General features: G+C 40.7%; 1 protein-coding gene across 1 annotated transcript in view; it reads left to right on the top strand.

The window, feature by feature from the left end:
• The window catches only part of COMMD10 (COMM domain containing 10), a 57,866-nt gene extending 55,307 nt beyond the window's left edge, over positions 1-2,559 (top strand). The window contains exons 6-7 of the mRNA XM_063129508.1: positions 1,370-1,429; positions 2,024-2,559. Coding sequence (XP_062985578.1) covers positions 1,370-1,429; positions 2,024-2,062 — 99 coding nt within the window. The 3' untranslated portion in view covers positions 2,063-2,559. The remainder of the gene's footprint in view (positions 1-1,369; positions 1,430-2,023) is intronic.
• The last annotated feature ends 17,936 nt before the right edge of the window (positions 2,560-20,495 follow it).

Below are 20,495 nucleotides of genomic sequence, written 5' to 3'. Positions count from 1 at the left end.
GCGCCAAGCTAAGAGGGCTGCCGGGCGCAGCGCAGCACTCACGCGCATTGGCTGTGAGCCGGCCTGGCCTGAGGATTCAGCTGGGCCTGAGCTGGCGAGATGGCGCCCCGCGCCCGCCCAGCCAAAGTGAAGCCAGGGGCACTGGGGTGGGGGTGGGGCGGCTCCACGTTCGGACTTCCAGAACGCGCCCAGGAGAGAGAGAGAGAGAGAGAGAGAGAGAGAATGTATGGGTGAATGGGGTGCATGGGGTCTTTGAGTGAATGCATGTGTTCATGTTTGTTTGGAGTGAGTGACACTGAGTGTGTGTGTTCATGCGCGTGTGAGTTGTGGTGGATGATTTGGAGGTGATATTCGTATTAAATAACGCATTTTTGATCCATAGATGCTCCTTTCCAATTTGTTTACTATAATTGGCATGATGTATTTCTTGCACTTTAAAATAAATTTAGCAGTTTCAAGTTTTGTGCTTATTATTTTTTCCAGGAAACATATGTTCTTAAAAATCAAAGTTGGCATTTTTTGGGGTGGGTGGGGTGAAAGTAGCTCACCTTGCCTAGGGCGCAAAATAGTCCAGCTCCGGCCCTGCTTAAGAGCAAGGCTAGTGGCTTGTAACTAAGAGCAAGTGCAGAACTACTATCCATGTAGGAAAACATTGCATTTGACGCAGCCATCATCAACTCAAGTAGACTGTTAGCTTGATTAAGAATATGAAAAATAAATAAAAGTAACACAAAGTAACTTCTCCATTAACTAGCATTGGTTTACTCACACAGAGAGTTATTACCTGCCATCTATTTTATCCACCATATCTTCCATCAGTTTTTACTTTTGCTTTCAATATTTGAGCACTGCTTTGAGGCAGTTGTATTGTTAACTTTGGCTGAATGTCTTTGTAAATGACTGTAGCAAAGACAGCATGGTAAGATCATAACTGTTAGCTTAATTTGAGGTATTAGCTCTGTGCTGGTGTGCCGCTTTAATGGATATCTGAGTTTAGTCACATTCACTGCCTCCAGTGTCTCATTATAATGGTATTTACTAGGTCTCAAAACGACTGCTGAGAAAGTTGAAATATAATCTTGTATTTTAGATGTGCCTTTAAAAAAGATAATGAAATTATTTTCTTCCTACCAACTATTTTGTTATGAACAGATGGAAATGTAGACCTGTGCTTTTCTATAATGGTATGGGTGTGTGTGTGTCACAGACAACAAGAGTTTGTTGGAATATTACTGCTTTTGTATGTCCCACAGAGCTAAAGTTTAAAATTTTGTGAGAACTGTCCCATTAACAGTCTTGACAAATGAAGAATATTGGAGATATCATCATATTACCTGATCTAACTCCTTGGCCATCTTCTCTCTCACAGAACTTGGAGAAAGTGTTTGTGGAATTCAGCCATGAAGAACTGTTTGAATTCTATAACAAGGTCTGTATTAGTGTTTTTACAGACATTCTAACATTTGATAACCTTTTCTTTGCCCTTAATAAGTCTTTATTACCAATCCGTTGGTTTCTAGTTGTTCTTGTTTTCAGCTTTCCTTGTAAACATGTAACACAGCCTCATCCCCCAAAGCACTGCCTCTCTGAGTTATGTCTCATATAAAGCACTAACCGAATACAGGTTTTACATTTGCTGTTTAAAGTGACTTTGAACAAGGTTATGTTTGTATACCTTGCTCTTAAATTTCCAAAGTAACAAAAGGACAAGGAACTTTGTGAAAAGGCCTATGTCAGGAAAGCATTTTGTTATGTGTGCATATACAAATAGTGAGCTCGTTCAGTCACAATTAACGTTTATTATATACATTGTGGATTTGCAGCCGAACAACTATGCATATATAAAATGTGTAGACAGCTATTTCTTAAAAGTTTGACTCTTATGAATTTCAACAAGAAGCACATTAATGGCTAGGATTCTCTAATTGCTGTGAATATATTTAATCTGCATAGTTTGATTATTATTTCTCTTTTATTTTCATGTTTCTAAATATATTGCATTAATGCTTTTTTTGTTTAACAGTTGGAGTCTATACAAACTCAGCTGGATTCTCTTACATGATACTGTGTGAAGACTACTTTCTCTATCACATTCCTGCCGCTTCAATATTGAAGATAGATTGGCTGACAGTGTTTGCTGAAATACTCAGTTGGTTGCTGCCAGTAAATGACTTATGTCTTCTTTGGCCACTAACATTAGCCAAATGAAATCATTGTTAAGAAAATTGAAGCTATAATTGACTTCTTCATCTTTTCAGAGTCCTTGCTATTCAAGTTTTACTTTTGGGGGGTGGGGGCGTGGGAGAAATATGCTACACTGTTTTGGAGTTCTTTGAATTATCTTGAAGTTTGTGCTGTTTTATTTTGGGGTTTTTTTGCATAGAAGATAGTAATTTACATAATATTGGGGAAGCAGAAATGAAATGTGTATCATTACTGTTAAAAGAACTGAAAAATGTATTGCTTACTAAACAGTAGTCAAAGATAAAATGGGTAGTGTTGGCCCTAATTATTATATCTTACTAGTAAATAAAAGAAACTGTTGTTCTGAACACTTAACTTACTTTCTTAATACTTTACATTTGTTTTCAGGCTCCCCAGCTACAAAGGACAGCAATGTCTGCCCAGTTTTTTGTTGTTTAGTAGTTACCAAAGAGCGTTTTAGGACAGCTGTCTCCAAACATAAGAGAAGAGAGTAAAGAGGAGTTCTCAACAGATCATAAGCAATATGTCCAGTTATTACTTGATCAAATATCAACACTACACCAGGAATTAATAGTGTAGCTTCCCATCTTGAAACAATACATTTTAAAAAAGAACATGGTACTCCTAAAGCATACTGAATAGGAGATAAATGGAAAGCAGTGGAGATGAATATGTGGGGTAAATCTTTGCGTGTGCAGGATCATTGGGTGCACTTTGGACTTCCTGTACAGGGAAGATGCCTCTTGGTTAGACACAACTCTTTCTAAAATATTGAATTATTAATTAGAAGGTTTAATGATTATTTGCATTTTAAATCATGGGTAGATATATTTGCTTTTTCCTACCTTTTGTAGATTTTCAGTTTTCATTTAAAGAGCATCAGTAGTTATGGTTTTAAGCCATCGTTTAGAGTAAAGCCCTATAAATCTGTGGCAGAGATGTTACTAAGCCAGGTGCCTTAGTGCAGGGGTGGCAAGTTTGGGCTTCATCTCCCATCATCCATCGCCATTGGCTATGCTGGCTAGGGCTGATGAGAGTTGTAGGCCAAAATATCCGGAGAGCCACAAGTTGCCCACCCCTGCCTTAGTGCTATAGTTAAATCCATTTTTACTCTGGTACACCTTAGGTGACTCTTACAGCACAATCATATGCATGTTTACTCAGATGTATTCAATGTGGCTTACTCCTAGGGTCACATTGGATTACAGTCTTAAATGGAAGCAGTAAGGGGAAAATGTCTTAACTGCGTTACTTTTGATTCCCCCAATTTATCTTAATTGCTACCAACTGCCAGCTGCCAGGTTCTTTAGACACTCCAAGATCACAAGAACCTGGGAACGTAAACCAAGTATACTTGGAGTTCTGATAAGTGATTGATGCAACATTGGATTAGTTCCAAGGTTTTCCAGATCTTTCCATCCTCTTACTGAATACTATAGAAATAAACATTCGTGTGGTATTCAGTGAGAGGACAGAAAGAACTGGAACACCTTATGGAAATAAGCATTAGTGTGGGCAAAGCAGTGGAGGCAATGTGGGGTATTTAAATAGTTTGTAATGTAAATGCAGAGATGATTTTAACGATATATTCATGGGGGAAGTATAATATCAGGCTATTTTGAAAACTAACTAAAATACAAACTAGTTATTTCTCTGTGACTTAATTATTGTTACCAGTGTGTTAAGTAAGGGATAAGTATATGATGCAAGTTTAAATATTTAAATCCAGAATAATTTTATTGCTATCTTAGGATATGGTTAGCTGAAGACCCCAACCTGTTCAAAATTCGTCTTTTTAATGTAAAACTCCCCAGACTTGGAGGATGGGGAGGAAATGGATCGCTTTTACCTTCTCACCTAGCTAACAGTTCATCCCAAACATAGTCTACATGAGCTTTTGAATTCAGTGACACAAGCTTTGTTGTGATCCCAACCAATCAAGAATAGTCTGTGGCTTTCATCTTCCCAGTCAAAATAGAGAAATCTACAAAATTTGGAGCAAGATCCATTTTTGGCCACAGCTAGGCACAAGTACTGGAGATTGCTTTCTCTTGCTCCTCTCCAAGTTTCACTTAGATCAGATGCTCTATGACAGCATTTATTTATCTGTTTATTTTATCTATATATCCCAACTCCAAATTGCTCTTATGTATGATTTCCAATGAAACCAGTCAAGGCCATGGTTCTGATTCCTAGTTCATATATTTCTATATCACTTAATTTTAATTCTATGCCTCTTCAAGTCACTAAATTCTGCTAATCTGGTGGATTGTTGTAAAACGTTTTCTATTTTATACCTTATACAGATGGAAGTTTTGCCACTATCTTTAGTTATATTGTACCATTTCAGATGGTCCAGGAGGGGGGAAATTAATGCTGGAATGTTCATTCATCTTGTAGAGTCTTTGTGCATATGAACTTACTTATTTGATGCTTACTACTGATTGGAGGTACCATATCTCACTAGCACAGCACATGCTTTGCATGCAGAAGTCTCCAGATTCAATCCTCGGTATCTCCAGTTAACGGGATCAAGTAGAAGACGATATGAAAAATCTCTGAGAACCCGAGGAACTGATGCCAGTCAGAGTAGAAAATACCGTGCTCAGTGGACAAATAGTCTGACCTGGTATAAGGCAGCTTCCTATATTCCTATTTATCAATGGACATAAATTCCCAGTCTGTGCAACACCATTTCCACAAGAGATAGCATGGGGTAGCCCCATCGTCTTATTCTCCTTTTCGAAATTGATATCTGGGTGCTTGTCTAGACAAATATAATGGCAAAAATCTGGGTACGGTTTGAAGTACGTAGGAATCAGTTTTATATAAAGAAGAAAAAGACTAGAATGTAATATGGAATAAGTAGAACAGACGTTATGTCCTGCAGCTATGTGGGCATTTATGAAGTAGCTAAAGCAAAAAAGTCTGCATCTGCTGAAATACAACAATGAATCATTTCCAGATTTCATGGTGATTTATGTTGCAGGCTCAAGTTACATCATCTGAAAAGACATCGGCAGCATTTTTGCATTTAGCAAGCATGAGTATAAAATCTTAAGAAACTGGTGACTTTAATTTCCTGCTAAGAGGTATATAGTTCATGATCAAAACTAAGATAATATAACCTGTATCACTGAGCAGATTAAATGGTTTTTCTCAAAGATAAATAAGGATTCCAAATATGTGTACCTTAGAGTTGAAGACCATTCCATGTTACCTCAGACATGTAAAATTTATCTGAAATACTCCCTTTAAATATTCTGCCAAGATGCAAATATTAACATAGTAGGGCTGAAGAAGGAATGTATCGTTTTAGAGCAGCTTATTTGGATTCCAAACATGAATATTTAAGCAGAAGTCTACATAAAATCAAAGGAACTAGCTTTTAAACAGATGTATGGCTTTCCTTTCTGTATTATATTTTCATTTCTACTTGGATACTACTCATCTAGTTCTGGAGGCCACAACACATGGCTTCTGTGTGATTGCTATGTTATTCAGGCCTAGTCTAATCCATGCGCTCATTAATTCCTAGTCGACTACAGGTAAAACTAGCCAAGACATGATTTACTCAACTAGCAATTGTGTGCATAGCTTTAAAAGATATAAATAGCACGTGCATTTCTCAGTGTGGACTGGGATCCTGTGGGATAGGGGGATTCTAACTCTTTGGGCTATGGTCCTGATCCATATCCCACAACTGCTATTTGTATTGGGGAGAAAAGCTCCCATTCATGCCAAGGGAAGCTTTTCTTCCAATGTAAATAGGTGTGGGGGGCCCAATCAAGATACCAACCGGGGGAAAGACATAACCCCACACACCATCCTTCCCCAGCCTGATGCCCCCTAGATGTTTGACTTCAACTCTAATCAGTCCTAGCCATCATGGCTAGTGGTCAGTAATGCTGGAGGATTATGTTCAAAAACATCTGGAAACCATGAAGTTGGAAAAGGTTGGCCCACATGATAGTTGTGATCTGTATTGGGGGACCATGACTGTTACTTACTTTTTTGAAAGCCATGCACACAGTCTCTAATTGCGTGAATGGTGCCTTGTCTCACTTGGTCCTGAGATGCCATTCGTTGGTCATATTTGTTCTAATCTTCATTGATGTTCATAAATCTTGAACTGTCTCTTTATATATGTGTGTTCAAGTCCTGTTGTTCTCTGAAGGGACAGAAAAATTGGCATTGGACCTGAATGTTACGTTAGTGCCATTCAGAGGTTAAAAACATTGTTTATTTTGTATATTCCCCTAAAGTTAGAAAGTTCAGGCTGGAATTAATTTGGACTACTTCAATCTATAAAAACAATGGTCAAAAGGAAATAAGGACTTTGATACAATGTCCTGTTTCACAGTATCTCTATTACATACCAGTTTAGACAACTGTTCTTGTTTTGACTGAGTAAAGTGATTCCAGAATAGAGATTGATGAAACATTGTTTCCCCAATATACTTTGTTAAATTGTTGTTGTTTTAAACGCCTCTGTTATTTCTTCTGGTTTGAATTGCACCTCTTAACAAACCATACTCAAAATTCAAACACATTGTTTGTATGTCTACACAGGAGCTGTTTCTCCAGATGGGCTGGGTTACAAGAACCCCAGGACTTAAGTTAGGTTGTTTTTCCTTTAGCTAACTGGATAGCCTTGAGCAAGGTTGCATTCTTCTCAACCTAACATACTTCTTAAGGGTGTTGAAGGAATAAAATGGGAAATTCCCATATACGTTATCCTGAGCTACTTGAAGGAAAAGCAGGATACGGACATGACAGATAAATAGCTATATGCCACAATCATTAGCGCATACAAACATTAATGAATAGAAAATTGTCATTTTGGTGTAATGCCTCCTGATTTGATGATCAGTGAGAACCAAAATGAAGCCTGCTGGAATTATGACCCATGAAATGGGAGCGTACGGTGCCTTGGGGCTTACAATTTTAGGCAGCTTTGCCGCTCGTGCTTTTCAGCCAAGGAACAAAACTACAAATGAATGAGGACTTTGCAAGTTCTAGGAGGCTGCCATATATAATGTAGGATAAAAACTGAGAAACTGATTGGAAGAATTTAGAAATGTGATGGGGAGAAAGGAAAATAAATCTCAAGAACTGGTGAATAAAACAAACAAGCAGAAAACAAAAATTGTATCTTTAAAAATGCTTCATATCCGGAAGGGAATGAAGTAGAGGGGAAAGATCTGCATTATACAATTATAATATAAAATCATCTTATGACAACCACAATAATTATCTGTGGGAAATCTGTACCAAAAACAACCCAGTAGGCTGCAATTTTATGTATACCAATGTGGGAGTAAGTGCCAATGAATTTAGTTGACTGGCTTCTGGGTAAACATACTTTAAAACAAAAACTTCAAAAACAAAACTAGCTCAAATAATAGTGTGAGTTGTGGCCAACCATTAGAACAGTGATAAGGATCTATAGCTTGAAAGGTAAGAACGAGGAGCTCAGATTATCTAGTTCAACCTGTTGCATCGTAAATGAATTTCCACTACATGGATCTCTTCAGATAGCTATCTAGGCTAGGCTGCAAGCTTCCTTTCCATACAGGTTGAATTTCAGTATCAAGCAGTCTGTTGTAGGATCCTGTTTACTGTTAAGAAACCTTTCCAGTATCTTATCCAAATGTTACATCAGATTACTAATCTTAAACATGTTTAGTAGATAAAAAATGTAGCAGGTATTTGTAGGATTCTGCAAGCATTTCTATACATCCTCACTAGTCATATTTATAGCTTTTTAAGACACCTATTCTACCATCTCCTAAGTTGGGTTTCCCCAAGTTGTCTAGGGTTGTAGTCTTATTCCCATTTACCTGGGAGTGAGCCTCAATTATTATTATTATTATTTATTTATTTATTTATTTATATAGCACCATCTATGTACATGGTGCTGTACAGCGTAAAACAGTAAATAGCAGGACCCTGCCGCATAGGCTTACATTCTATTAAAATCATAGTAGAGCGATACGGAGGGGAAGAGAATGCAAACAGGCGCAGGGTAGGGTAAACAGGTGCAGGGTAGGGTAAAACTAACAGTATAACAGTATAAAGTCCAAACAGCATGAACTCAATTAATGAACTCAATTAAAATTACTTCGGAGTAGACATGTATATGATTGCACTGTATCTTGTTTGCTATTAATTCTTAAAGACTACCAACACAGCAGAGAGGGAATAATTTACAGCAGGGGCAGGCAATTTACAGGGAGGGGCCGGTTACAGGGAGCACACAACTCCCCTGTTAAAACAGCTTCACTGGCACAATTCAAAGTGCTGGTTATCACCTATAAAGCCCTTTAAAGCCCTCAGGGCCAGGTTATCTGAAAGACCGTATTCTCCCATATGAGCCTGCCCGTGCTCTGAGATCTTCTGGGGAGGCCTTTCTCTCCCACCAACATTCCAGGGTATGTGGGAGAGGGCCTTCTTGGTGGCTGCTCCAAGGCTATGGAACTCTCTTTCCAGGGAGGTTAGGCTGGCTCCCTCTGTGCTACACTTTCGGAGGCAGGCAAAAACTTTTTTGTTTCAGCAGGCTTTTGGAGCTACTCTGGACCTGTGTTAATGTATTGGTTTCTCCCACCCCCTTCAATCTGTTACTGTTTTTAAAAAGTTTAACTTGTTTTTAATTTTACTGTAGGTTTAATTCTATTTTAACTTTTGTAAATTTATATTTATATGTTTTAATTGTACATGTTTTAATCTTGTAAACCACCTTGGGTCCCAGTACTAGGAAAAAGGCTGGATGATGATGATGATGATGATGATGATGATGATGATATTATTATTCTTCGTGGTCTCTATGCATCACACATATGGGGCTCTGCGCCCGCGCTGAGACCTGAACCGGAACCTCAAATAGCTAAAAATAACGTTTTAGGCGGGAACCATTCCCAGCGCCACTGCGCATGTGCACGCGGTTCCCGCCTATACCTCAGTTCTTCATCGTCCACCATTGTGGCTAGACCTAGAAAACCGACCTCCTAGCGTTTTTTCTTGTAAATCTCTTACACTCACCTCTAAATCACTCCTTTTCTCTCAGTATCCTCTTCTTTTTCTTGTTTCTTCCTTACTATATATATATAAAAAGGATTTCTTACTTTCTCTTCGCGGCGATTCACAGGTCGCTGGGGCCTTGCTGGTCCTATGGCAGTAAAAGCTCCTTTTTGAAAATGTGTTAGCTGCCGGGCTAAACTCCCTCCGACTGACGGCCACTCGCTTTGCATAATCTGTCTAGACGAGGGACATAAAGTCGAGACTTGCCACCATTGCATGTCTTTCACTAAACAGACACGCAAGAATCGGGCCGACTGGCTAAGATCTATTTTGTGGGAGAAAGCCCTCAGAGCGACCGACGCTCCGAAACAGAAGACTATGGAAAAGCCTTCAAGTCAAAAGAAAACCATTACTCTTACTCAACAGAGTATTGATGACGACCAGAGCTCTGGCGTACAAACGTTCGTCATCTCGGAAACGACCATGGCAGAAAAGAGGATGCCTCACGCCTGGTCGCTCTTTGGCGAGCTCTGTGGCTAGAAAAAAATTCTAAAAAAGCCCGGACCCCAAAGTCTGCAGAATTGCAGAAAAGGAAGAAAAAGAGAACGGACTCTTAACAAATCTTCCTCGCTGTGCATGTCTACCATGCTGAGCGCTACAGTATCGAACAGGCCTGCATCGGTACCGACGTCGCTACCGAGGCCACTGGAGTCAATCTCGGAAGGCGAGATTAGAGACTCGACACCGACACGATCGGTACAACCTGAAGCGCCTTTATGCGAGCAAGTGGCCGCAGACCTCGACAGACAGGCGCAACAACCTATGCCTCCAATCTCCCCAGCCAGGTCTAGATCACCTAGGCCTATGCGTTACAGAGAGCGCTCATACTCACCGCGTTCTGATTGGGACAGGCAATCAACATATGCTGATCCCTACAGACGTCGCGACTGGGGCGACTGGGAATACTACCGCTCGCAGGCATATTTACCGGCAGATGACTATTACTACCACTACAGACAACCAATGGAGAGGGAATTCGCTCACCCTCCACCGGTATCGAGAACTCTTTCTGGCACCATGCCGCCACCGCCACCCGCACCGACACCTCGTCAGTACCGTGACCACTCTGCACCACCAACGCCAACACAGCATCGATACCGTGATCAGTCAGCTATGGTACCGAGCACAGCAATTGTACCCATACTAACACAGCAATCGGAACAAGAAGTTCAACCTTTGCAGTCTTCCCCACAGCATCAATCCATGTCACCGGAAGATGACTATCAGTCAGATTCAATTTCATCTGTATCACCAACGCTGTCTATTCCATCACCCGAGGATGCAGTAAATTCTAAAGATCCTGTGTCTCCGTCCGAGGATATGGGACATTTCTCTGAGCACATTTTAAGAATGGCTCAATCGTTAGGGCTTGTAACCCAGCAGCCCCTAGAGAGGCTTGACGACCCCATCTATGATGTGTTCCACATGGACATCAATGCACTGGTCGCCATACCTTTTCCTCCTACTTTGTTGCAGACCGCACAAGTGTCTTGGAAAGCACCATCTTCCACGGCACCAACTTCAAAGCGACTTGAAGTGATGTATCGTATTCAGGAGAAGGGAGCTGAATTTTTATTCCAACACCCGAAACCCAATTCGATCGTCATCGAATCATCATAGGGAAAATCCCAAAAGATCCATTCTGCTCCTGTCGATAAAGAGGGAAGAAAATTAGATTTCCTAGGCAGGAAAATTTATGCATCTACTTCGCTGGGATTAAAAGCCGCTACTTACCAAGCCACCATGGCACGTTACCAGGTTTTCCTGTGGGAAAAAATAGGATCACTCTGTGACTATTTACCTGATGATAAGAGGGAATCAACCAGAGTATTCCAGGCAGAAGCATTGGCAGTAGCGAAGCAGCAACTTAGTACTGCTAGACATCAGACGGATTGTGATTCTAAGGCCATGATGGGCTCCATAGCTCTTCAAGAGACATGCGTGGCTCAGGTCGGCTGGCTTGAGCCATGAGACCAAAACACGGATCGAAAATTTACCATTCGACGGCGAAGGCCTTTTTAATGCCAAAACAGATGAGGCATTGGATTCTATCCACAAGGCCCATACAACGGCCAAAAGGATGGGCTTTACCACACCAACGATCCAGTATAGGCCTAGACGTTGGTCCAGGCAGCCTTTTTTTCAGCAACAACGCTCTCATTATGATAAGCAGCCGAGACTTAAACCAACAAGGTTTAAACCAACAAGGTTTAAAGATGTCATTGAGAGTTCACTTGGCAGCCATCGTGGCATCACATAACGGCATCGACAACTACTCACCTTTCACGCACCCGGTAGCGAAAAAGTTTTTATGGGGGCTAAGGAATACGGTACCGACAAATAGACACATAATACCAACTTGGAGTCTGTCGGTAGTGCTACATGCTTTGACAAAGAAACCATTCGAACCCTTGGCTATGGTTGACCTAAGACTATTATCCTTTAAAGTAGCATTCCTCGTAGCAGTGACTTCTGCTCGTCGGGCAAGCGAGATTAGGGCGTTAAGAGTTGACCCACCTTATTTAACCTTTCACAAGGACAAGGTGATACTCCGTACCGATATAGCCTTTCTACCAAAGGTAGTGTCGGTTTTTCATACAACACAAGACATTATACTGCCTGTTTTTTTCTCTAATCCGTCAACACCAGTGGACCGTACCTTACATCTTTTAGATGTCAGAAGAGCTCTTGCCTTCTATAAGGCAAGGACAGAAAGCTTCAGAAAGACAAAACAGCTGTTTGTGTGTTATGAGGAACCTCGTAAGCGTCTTCCCATATCTTGCCAACGTCTTTCCCACTGGATAACGCAGACAATTGAGATGGCTTACGCCTTATCTAATCTGCAGCTCTCTGACACCGTGACAGCCCACTCCACTAGATCGATGGCAACTTCGGTGGCTTTTCGAAGAGGTGTCCCTCTACAAGAAGTGTACAGGGCAGCAACATGGTCAGCTCCATCCACGTTCGTCAAACATTACAACCTTGATGTAAGGGTGCGACAGGATTGTTCGTTTGGAAGAGCAGTCCTGTCTGAAATATTAAGATGACACACCAACCCACCTCCAGGTATGTCAGCTTGCTAATCGCCCATATGTGTGATGCATAGAGACCACGAAGAAGAAATGCAGGTTGCTTACCTGTAACTGTAGTTCTGCAAGTGGTCATCTATGCATTCACACAACCCACCCACCATCCCCTCTTGGTGGTGTATTTTGATACTTTCTTGATTTGAATTACACTAAATGTTTTTTATACAAAGTTTATGGGGCCACAATGTCGGACTCCTGTAAACTGAGGTATAGGCGGGAACTGCGTGCACATGCGCAGTGGCGCTGGGAATGGTTCCCGCCTAAAACGTTATTTTTAGCTATTTGAGGTTCCGGTTCAGGTCTCAGCGCGGGCGCAGAGCCCCATATGTGTGAATGCGTAGATGACCACGCGAAGAACTACAGTTACAGGTAAGCAACCTGCAATTATTATTATTATTATTATTATTATTATTATTATTATTATTATTATTATTATTATTTGTGGTCCTCCATATGTTTTGGCCTAAATGACTATGCTGGCTGGGGCTGATGTGAGTTGTAAGCCAAAACAGCTATAGGGGCTCAAGTTGCCCATCCCTAATTTATAGTAAAAGAAATATAATCCATTCTAAAGCATATGTAGTTTGGAGTAAGTCTCACAGAGTTCAAAGGGGTTTATCCCTGTGTAAATATAATAAGATTACAGCCTGAAGACAAAGATGTCTGATGAGCAAAAACTGAATTTTACACTACCTCAAAGGTCCTCTAAAATATAAACACAGTTTAATTCAATGACTTGAGATTAAGCAACCTTTTTGAATCAATTACATATGACTTTAAAATGCAAACTGGGGCTAACCCACAATGGATATTATGCAGACATTAAATATCAAGTCTGTGATCTATTGGGCTTTTAAAAAATATTGTGTAGAGGATGATTATTATTCCCATTTTATAGGATTGGGAACTGAAACTGGCAGTGACTTACTGAAAGCCGTCCAGTGAGCCAGTTTGTAGCTGATTCATGGGGAGTCTGTTCTTCCAGTTTCAAATCTAATTTTTAGCCACTGGATCATACCAACTCCTGTGATACTATAATTAATCTTTGTGAGTGAATAATTCTGTATAATATTTCTACCCACACACATGTTCAGTATATGATTTAAGAGACAGGAGCTTTAGTGCCCTATCTACTGAACCACTGTATTCAGAGGGGGGCGGGGGAATACACCTGCTATTAATATCTTTTAAAGCTATTGGCTGCCATTCAAGAGAGCTCCCCGGAAAAAAGATAAATAAAAATAAGCAACAAAGTATTTTTATTGAGGAATTTATCACTTCATGATATCATACCTGAAAATAATTTTTCATACAACATGAAAAATAGTGGGTACAATATATGGGAAATTTCTCCAACATCATCCGATACAACTGAATGGGAGCTGCATGAGAGCACAGCTGTGCTTTCTGCATGGCTCCCATTCATTTCACTGTGGGTTATAATGGAGAACATCTGCCCTGTATTAGTCTCTTTATTTGTCTCTCCTTTAACAGAAACTTGTCTGTTTGCTTAACTATCAGGCTCTTTCCCCCCTCCTTTTTTCTTTTTCCTAGCTGGCTTATTTAGCACATCTTGTATTGACAAAGTGTTTCATTTTCTTTCCTTTAACACTTTGTTTCAGTAATCCGTAAAATACATCTGGGAGAGAAATCTATGTCATCCATCAGCATTACTTCAGATAGGTGTTGGGTGTTTGTTTGTTTTTTTAAAAAAATCAAATAACAACAAGGATATAATACAAGGGAAACCCTGTCAAATGCTTTGCTGAAATCAAGATATTCTATGTCCACAGCATTCCCATGATCTACCAAACTAGGAATTCTATGAATAAATTCTATCAACTTTATTAAGTTGACCTGGCATGACTTATTCCTGACAAATCCATATTGACTCCTAGTAATCAATGCAATATTTTCTAGATGCTCATAGCCTGATTTTCTAGATGCTCATAGCTTAATATCTGTTTAAGAATTTCGTCCAGTATTGACATCAGGCAGACTGGTCTGTAATTTCCTGGATCTGCCTTTTTACCCTTCTTTAAGATGGGCACAACATTTGCCCACCTCACCAGTTCTCCAGAAGTTCTCAAAGATTACTTATAGCTAGCTGCTTCAGCACATAAGGAAGTAATCCACCTGGACTTTGAGACATGAACTCATTTACAGTAGCTAAATGGTCTTTAACCATGACCTTACTAATCCAGGCTTCAAATCCTTCTATATACCATTTTTCAACTTTTCTCAGGTTGAATGCAACTCCCTTTGTGAAAGAAGACTGAGTCATCATAGGAGTTGAGTAGTTCACTCCATCACCTGTTCACAACTCCACTCTTCAAATACTTGAAAGGTTGTCACACAGAGGAGAGCCAAGATCTTCTCTTGATCATCCCAGAATGCAGGACACAGAATAATGGGCTCAAGTTACAGGAAGCCAGATTTTGGTTGGACATCAGGAAAAACTTCCTGATTGTTGAAGCAGTAAGACAATGGAACCAATTACCTAGGGAGGTCATGGGCTCTCCCACATTAGAGGCATTCAAGAGGCAGCTGGACAACCATCTGTCAGGTATGCTTTAAGGTGGATTCCTGCATTGAGCAGGGGGTGGATTCAATGGCCTTATAGGCCCCTTCCAACTCTACTTTCTATGATTCGCTGACACTGGACCCACCCCTTCCTTGATCTTGCTCCTAACATAGCCACAAAACAAAAACAACAACCTCTTTTAATTGTTTTTTAACATTCCTCACAACTTCAGCTCGTTTTAGACTTTCATCTTCCTGACACCATCCTTACAGGTTCAAGCAACTTTGTTGTACACTTCCTTGGCAATAACCTGGATTGGACAATGGAATTAACCTGCTCACCCAAATCCAATTTTCCAAACAACCCAGGAACACCCTATTCCTGGGTTGTTGTAATGACATTTGAACCCAGCACTCTGGGTTGTTTAACCCTAAACATGACAACAACCCAGGAATGGGCATGCCTGGCTTATTTTGGAAGTGGAAGCAGACGAGCAGGCAGAAACCACTATGCTTGCTTGCTCCTGTACACTCACAAACAACCCATGCTTTGTTAACCATGGGTTGTTTAGTCATCTGCACTGGATCAATATGATCTTCCATCTCCTTTTGATCACACTTCATCAGAGCGCTCTCTGTGCAGCTACAGAGGCTTATTTAAATGTTCCTCGTTCTTTCTTCTCATGGTAATAGTTTGTGATTGTGCCTCCATTATTTCAATTTTCAGGATATTCTATGCCTGTTGAACCCTGCAGCTGCCTGCTTTGGCTCTCGGGGGAAGCAGGCACCTGCGGAGCCCCTGCAGAACACCCGAGGACCCCTCCAGGGACTTGAGTATCCTGGATCGCAGCAGTGAGCAGATGACCGTGCTTGTGAGTGGGTGATCGTGGCAACAGCAGCGGGGAGGACACGAGTACCCACTGTCCATGGGTTGCGTTAGGTTCAGCCCTCCCAGGCAGTGACTGCTGGGAGTTGTAGGCTGCTGCTTCTTTACGGAGGCCTAGGGCTTGGCATTAAAATAGCGGACCTGCCATGAAATGACTGTTGTGCTCCGAATTTTCAAATCCGAAGCCTGCAGTTTGGACAGGCAAACAATCAAGACTTTACAGGTCAAATTATGCCATAAATGGTATGTTCTTCAAATCCCAGTATATTATGCTTCAGTTACCTATTAAATAATTGTTATAATAAACAACCAGGAATAAAATCCAGTGCCAATTTCCTTAGTTGTTTTTGTTCAGTAAGAGTACAGTTCTATTTAAAAACTAAAGTCAGCAGTTGCAACTCTCACTGCAGGCGGAATGGGTTTGTTATATAAGGAGGTGTCATTTCTAACGTCATTTGTTGTTGTTTTTCCAGAACGGATGTGTGCTTTAAATTCTCACCATCTAGTCAAAGAGAAATGATTATATAAATGGGCTCCATGCTTCCTCCCCCACTTATACCAACTGCTGGGCTGGAGCTTTGTAGGCAATCAGCAGGTCGGCGGGGGGAGGAGGGATGGTTCTAATGAAGAAAATGCAACACCTCAAATGTAAACCTGACTATAAGAAGGTAGATCTCAAGGTTCTTCGTTGCAGAATGTGGTTTCCTGAGATAAGAAACACGATCACTTGGTAATCTGAAATGTTCAAAGCTCAGTTTGGTCCACTGAAGAAAAGCAGGAGGAAATGTGTCCTAAGACTCATTTTACATTGGCTGCTGAAATACCTTTAGGCTTTAAAGAAAACCAGGCCTTTAGAACACAAGAGCCAGATCTATACCAAGCAGGATATAGCTCTATGAAAGCGGTATATGGTATGTGTCAATGGGCCCGAACAGTTGTCAGTGCACTCCAATACTGCTATAAAGCAGTAGTGTGGCTCCTGCCTCTTATATACTGTTTTCATTTTGCTTTCATAGTGCAATATCCTGCTTGGTGTAGATCAAGGACATCAATTTGCATTGATGTGGGCTTGTTGCCATTACTACCACTGAGGAGTTTGGGGGATGGGGAAGAAAGCCTAGCTAGCAAGTGTGTATGTGTGTGTGTCTTGTACTTGGAGCAGATTCTGGTAAATGCCTCTGGAATCTTTTCCAAAATTTCCAGTGGTCACTTCCAGAATTTGCTGATGGTTTTAGCATTAAAAGATCCCTCTATAGTACATCATTAAAACATGGTTGCTGCTATTACTAGCACACATTATTGCTGTTGATTTCGGGTGCTTCCAGATGGAGGATAATGCACTAGGCATTATCTTTTTCTTATTAATGAATTTTCTTCAGTAAGAAGAAAAAGGTAAAAGAGGCAGTGGAAAAAACATGGCAGACAGCAGTGACAGCAGATGTTTATCACAATTTACCACAGTTTTAAAACCAATTTGCTGGGTGACCTGGGCTGCCGCTAGTCTAGTCGTGTGTGTGTGTGTGTGTGTCTAACTAAGCAGTTGCCAGGGGCACATTTTGGAGATGACAAACACAACCCCCCTGAAGGTGGTGGTGCTTGGACTCTTCCTCCTTGCCTCTCTGGGAAGCCCTGCTGGCTGCTTCCCTACTGGAACAAATGCCACAGCACAAAAGGGGATGGCACAGTTCTCCAGAAAGCTCACCCAGCTGAAACGCTTCACTTTGAGGGGTCCTTCCTCAAAGTGAGCAAGGCATTCCGAGTGAGGCGGCCTTGAAGATCGCCTGTGATGTCACGATACAGGGAATCTCCAGAATGCCTCACACAGAATGCCTTGCTTGTTTTGAGGGACGATCTCTCAAAGGGAGGCATTGAGTGGAGAAGGCTGGAAGAAGAGAAGGACAGTGGCTGCTGGGAGAGGGAACTGTTCAGGAACTGAATATCTATAATCCATACACCACTTCAGTATATCTGGGAAGCTATGATCTCTATTTCACCACAATTCAACTATAGCAAAAGTAACAATTTAGTACTAATTAGGAGTTTCAGCATGAGTTCTATCAAAAGATTTTACCTGCTGAAAATAATGGCATTGGAGAACAAAAGGCAATTCCATTGCTTCCTGGGACAATGTTGCTTTCTACACAGGACTCCTGATGGTCTGCCAGAGGAGATTCATGGACTTCAAACCCTGAACTCTCATCTGTGCCAGCTGGAAACATTAAATGTGTAGTTCTGCTATATTTTTAATAATAAATAGTATAGCTTTTAAAATTCTAAATAGCTAAAAACTGTGGCTGCATCTTACAAGCAGGGGGGGAAATGTTCGAAATAAATAAATAATGCATGTGCTGTCTCACATATGGGACTGCAAAGAAGACCATTCAAAGAACATTCATTGCAGATATTTTCAACCCTGTTTTAAATGCAAATTATATCAATTTACTTCCATGATTAAGTATTGACGCAATACTATGGGAACACTGGAAAATGCACAATGAAGTATTTCATTTGCTCTATTTATAACTTTGAAATAAAACTCACCAGTTGTGATCTTCCTGTGTAACCTTGAACAAACTAAGGCCTCCTTTAAAAGGGCAAGTGCTGTTGCTTAGCAGAGATATGGTGCATCGTATCTGCCATCGTTGGACATAGTCCATTTTGGGTCCACTAATATAGCACCCAGAGATTTTGCCCTTTTGCTTATATCCATCTGCTCCTTCTGGAAGAGGTGTAAATAAATAGTTGGTGAATCATGAGAATCCTACTTTATAAAAAACGATAAATCCTACTTTATAAAGAACGATAAAGAACTCTGAATCCAACAGCTCGTAAACACTCAGGTTTGTTCTGAACTCAAAAATGACAGCTTTTGTGTTTGCTCACAGAAAGGATAATCATTAAATTGGCAATGTTTGTTGTGCTTTCCTGTACGTTGTATCACCAAAGCAGAATAATATAGCCCATATGTAGGCAAAAATACCAGTGTGTGGCATAGGATGTATTTTCTTCTGATAAACTGCAGTATAGCCATATCAGTGCTTAAAAAAACCCAACTCACCCCAGGCATAATATTTGCCTCTCTTAGTTGATGCTTTATCTTTGTGCATATGTTTGTATTTGGATACAATTAAGAGTTTAAAAAGAAACAAAACCAAATAGCCATTATTAATAATGGTTCATTGGACTAACATCCCCTGAATGCCTAGTTCTTTGTCTAGAAATAGAAACTGAGGTAAATTTGCCACTTATTACCACAGAGCAGCATGACATCCCTTCATTCCAAATTTCAAGCTGCCTATCCACACAGCAGGAGAGAGATTCATTTTAAATTAAACATGCCGAGAACCGGACATCAAAAGGAACAAGGCAAAATTGTTGCTTCCATGCTGGAAATTCTCTGAAAGGTCTACACCAATGGTCTTTGGCCCCCTACATTTCCTGCTAAAGCCTAATTGCTGCTTTACTTAGCTAGAGCAATTAACTCGAAGAGAAATACCTGTTGGCTCCAAACTATGTCAGAGAAGATAAAACAGGGGATTGGTACCGTAAAGCTTAACAATAGAAACACACCGTATTTTTTAAAGAATCAGGTGGTGAAGTATGCAACAGCCTGCAGCGTGAGGGGAAATTGTGGATTATACTATGAAGTGGAAGACACATGGCCTGCCTCAACATGCCCCAATAGCTGTAATTAATGCTGTTGCTATAGAGCTGCCCACTATTACCGCTGTATCTATGCTTATAATTAGATGAGGAATACATACTTTTCAAGAGTTTATAAGTAAAAGCAATCAGCTTAATCCAGACACTTGGTTGATATTGTTTGTGCTTTTCTTAGATTTTTTTTCCTTAATGGCACGGGGTGAATTCTTGCTTGAGCTGACCATATTAAAAGGGCCACTGCAAAGCCAATGGGATAAAAAAAATGGAGTCTTGTCCTTGGAGCTACGATACCAGGGTCCAAATTAATGTTTTAAAACCAATGGTTCAGTGAGGTAATTTTAGACCCTGGATGTAATGGTCTTATGCCCCCACCCTTTAGATGTCCATGTGCATTTCTTCAGCATGAAGGACACAATTAACATTACTTTCCTCCTTCCACCATCCCATTCTTTACAACTGCTTCTACTGGGCCCTAATCTTCAGTTCCAGGCCAGATCTACACCAAGAGGATATAACACTTTGAACATGTTTTGAAAACTGTATATGGAGTGTGTCCTGGGCCCCAACAGTAGTCACTACTGTTATAAACCATTTTAAAGCAGTAGTGTAGATCCTGCCCCAGTTTCCATGAAAGGGCAGCTAATTGTCCGTAACTTACTTTGTTGTTACTGTATTTTAACTACCAGGGATGGGGAGAGGGACTTGTGGGATTTTTCTGCCTCATGTACCCAAATAATCTGGCTTGCTTTGAGTATAATGTACCTTGATTTGGGTGGGTGAGGGCCACCATTTGCTGCTCTGCCTCAGGCAGCAAAATCTCTGGGGCTGGCCCTGACTATCTGATACATTTATGAGCTCAAAATGGACCAGGTGAGTTTTCTTTGTACCATATGGGCATATTGAAAACAAGTTGTCCTGAAGTGAATATTTCACAGGCCTGTGATGGCACTAAAGGCTTCTATCTAGCTTGCAAATTTGATGCATGTGTGAGGCCTAACATTATTACCAGCACTGAGGAAATTAGGTTGATGAAAATAGATCTAAATTAC

This window comes from Elgaria multicarinata, chromosome 6 (assembly GCF_023053635.1).
Source record: "Elgaria multicarinata webbii isolate HBS135686 ecotype San Diego chromosome 6, rElgMul1.1.pri, whole genome shotgun sequence".
In the NCBI taxonomy this organism is placed as follows: Eukaryota; Metazoa; Chordata; class Lepidosauria; order Squamata; family Anguidae; genus Elgaria; species Elgaria multicarinata.
This window is presented reverse-complemented; position numbering and strand designations above follow the sequence as displayed.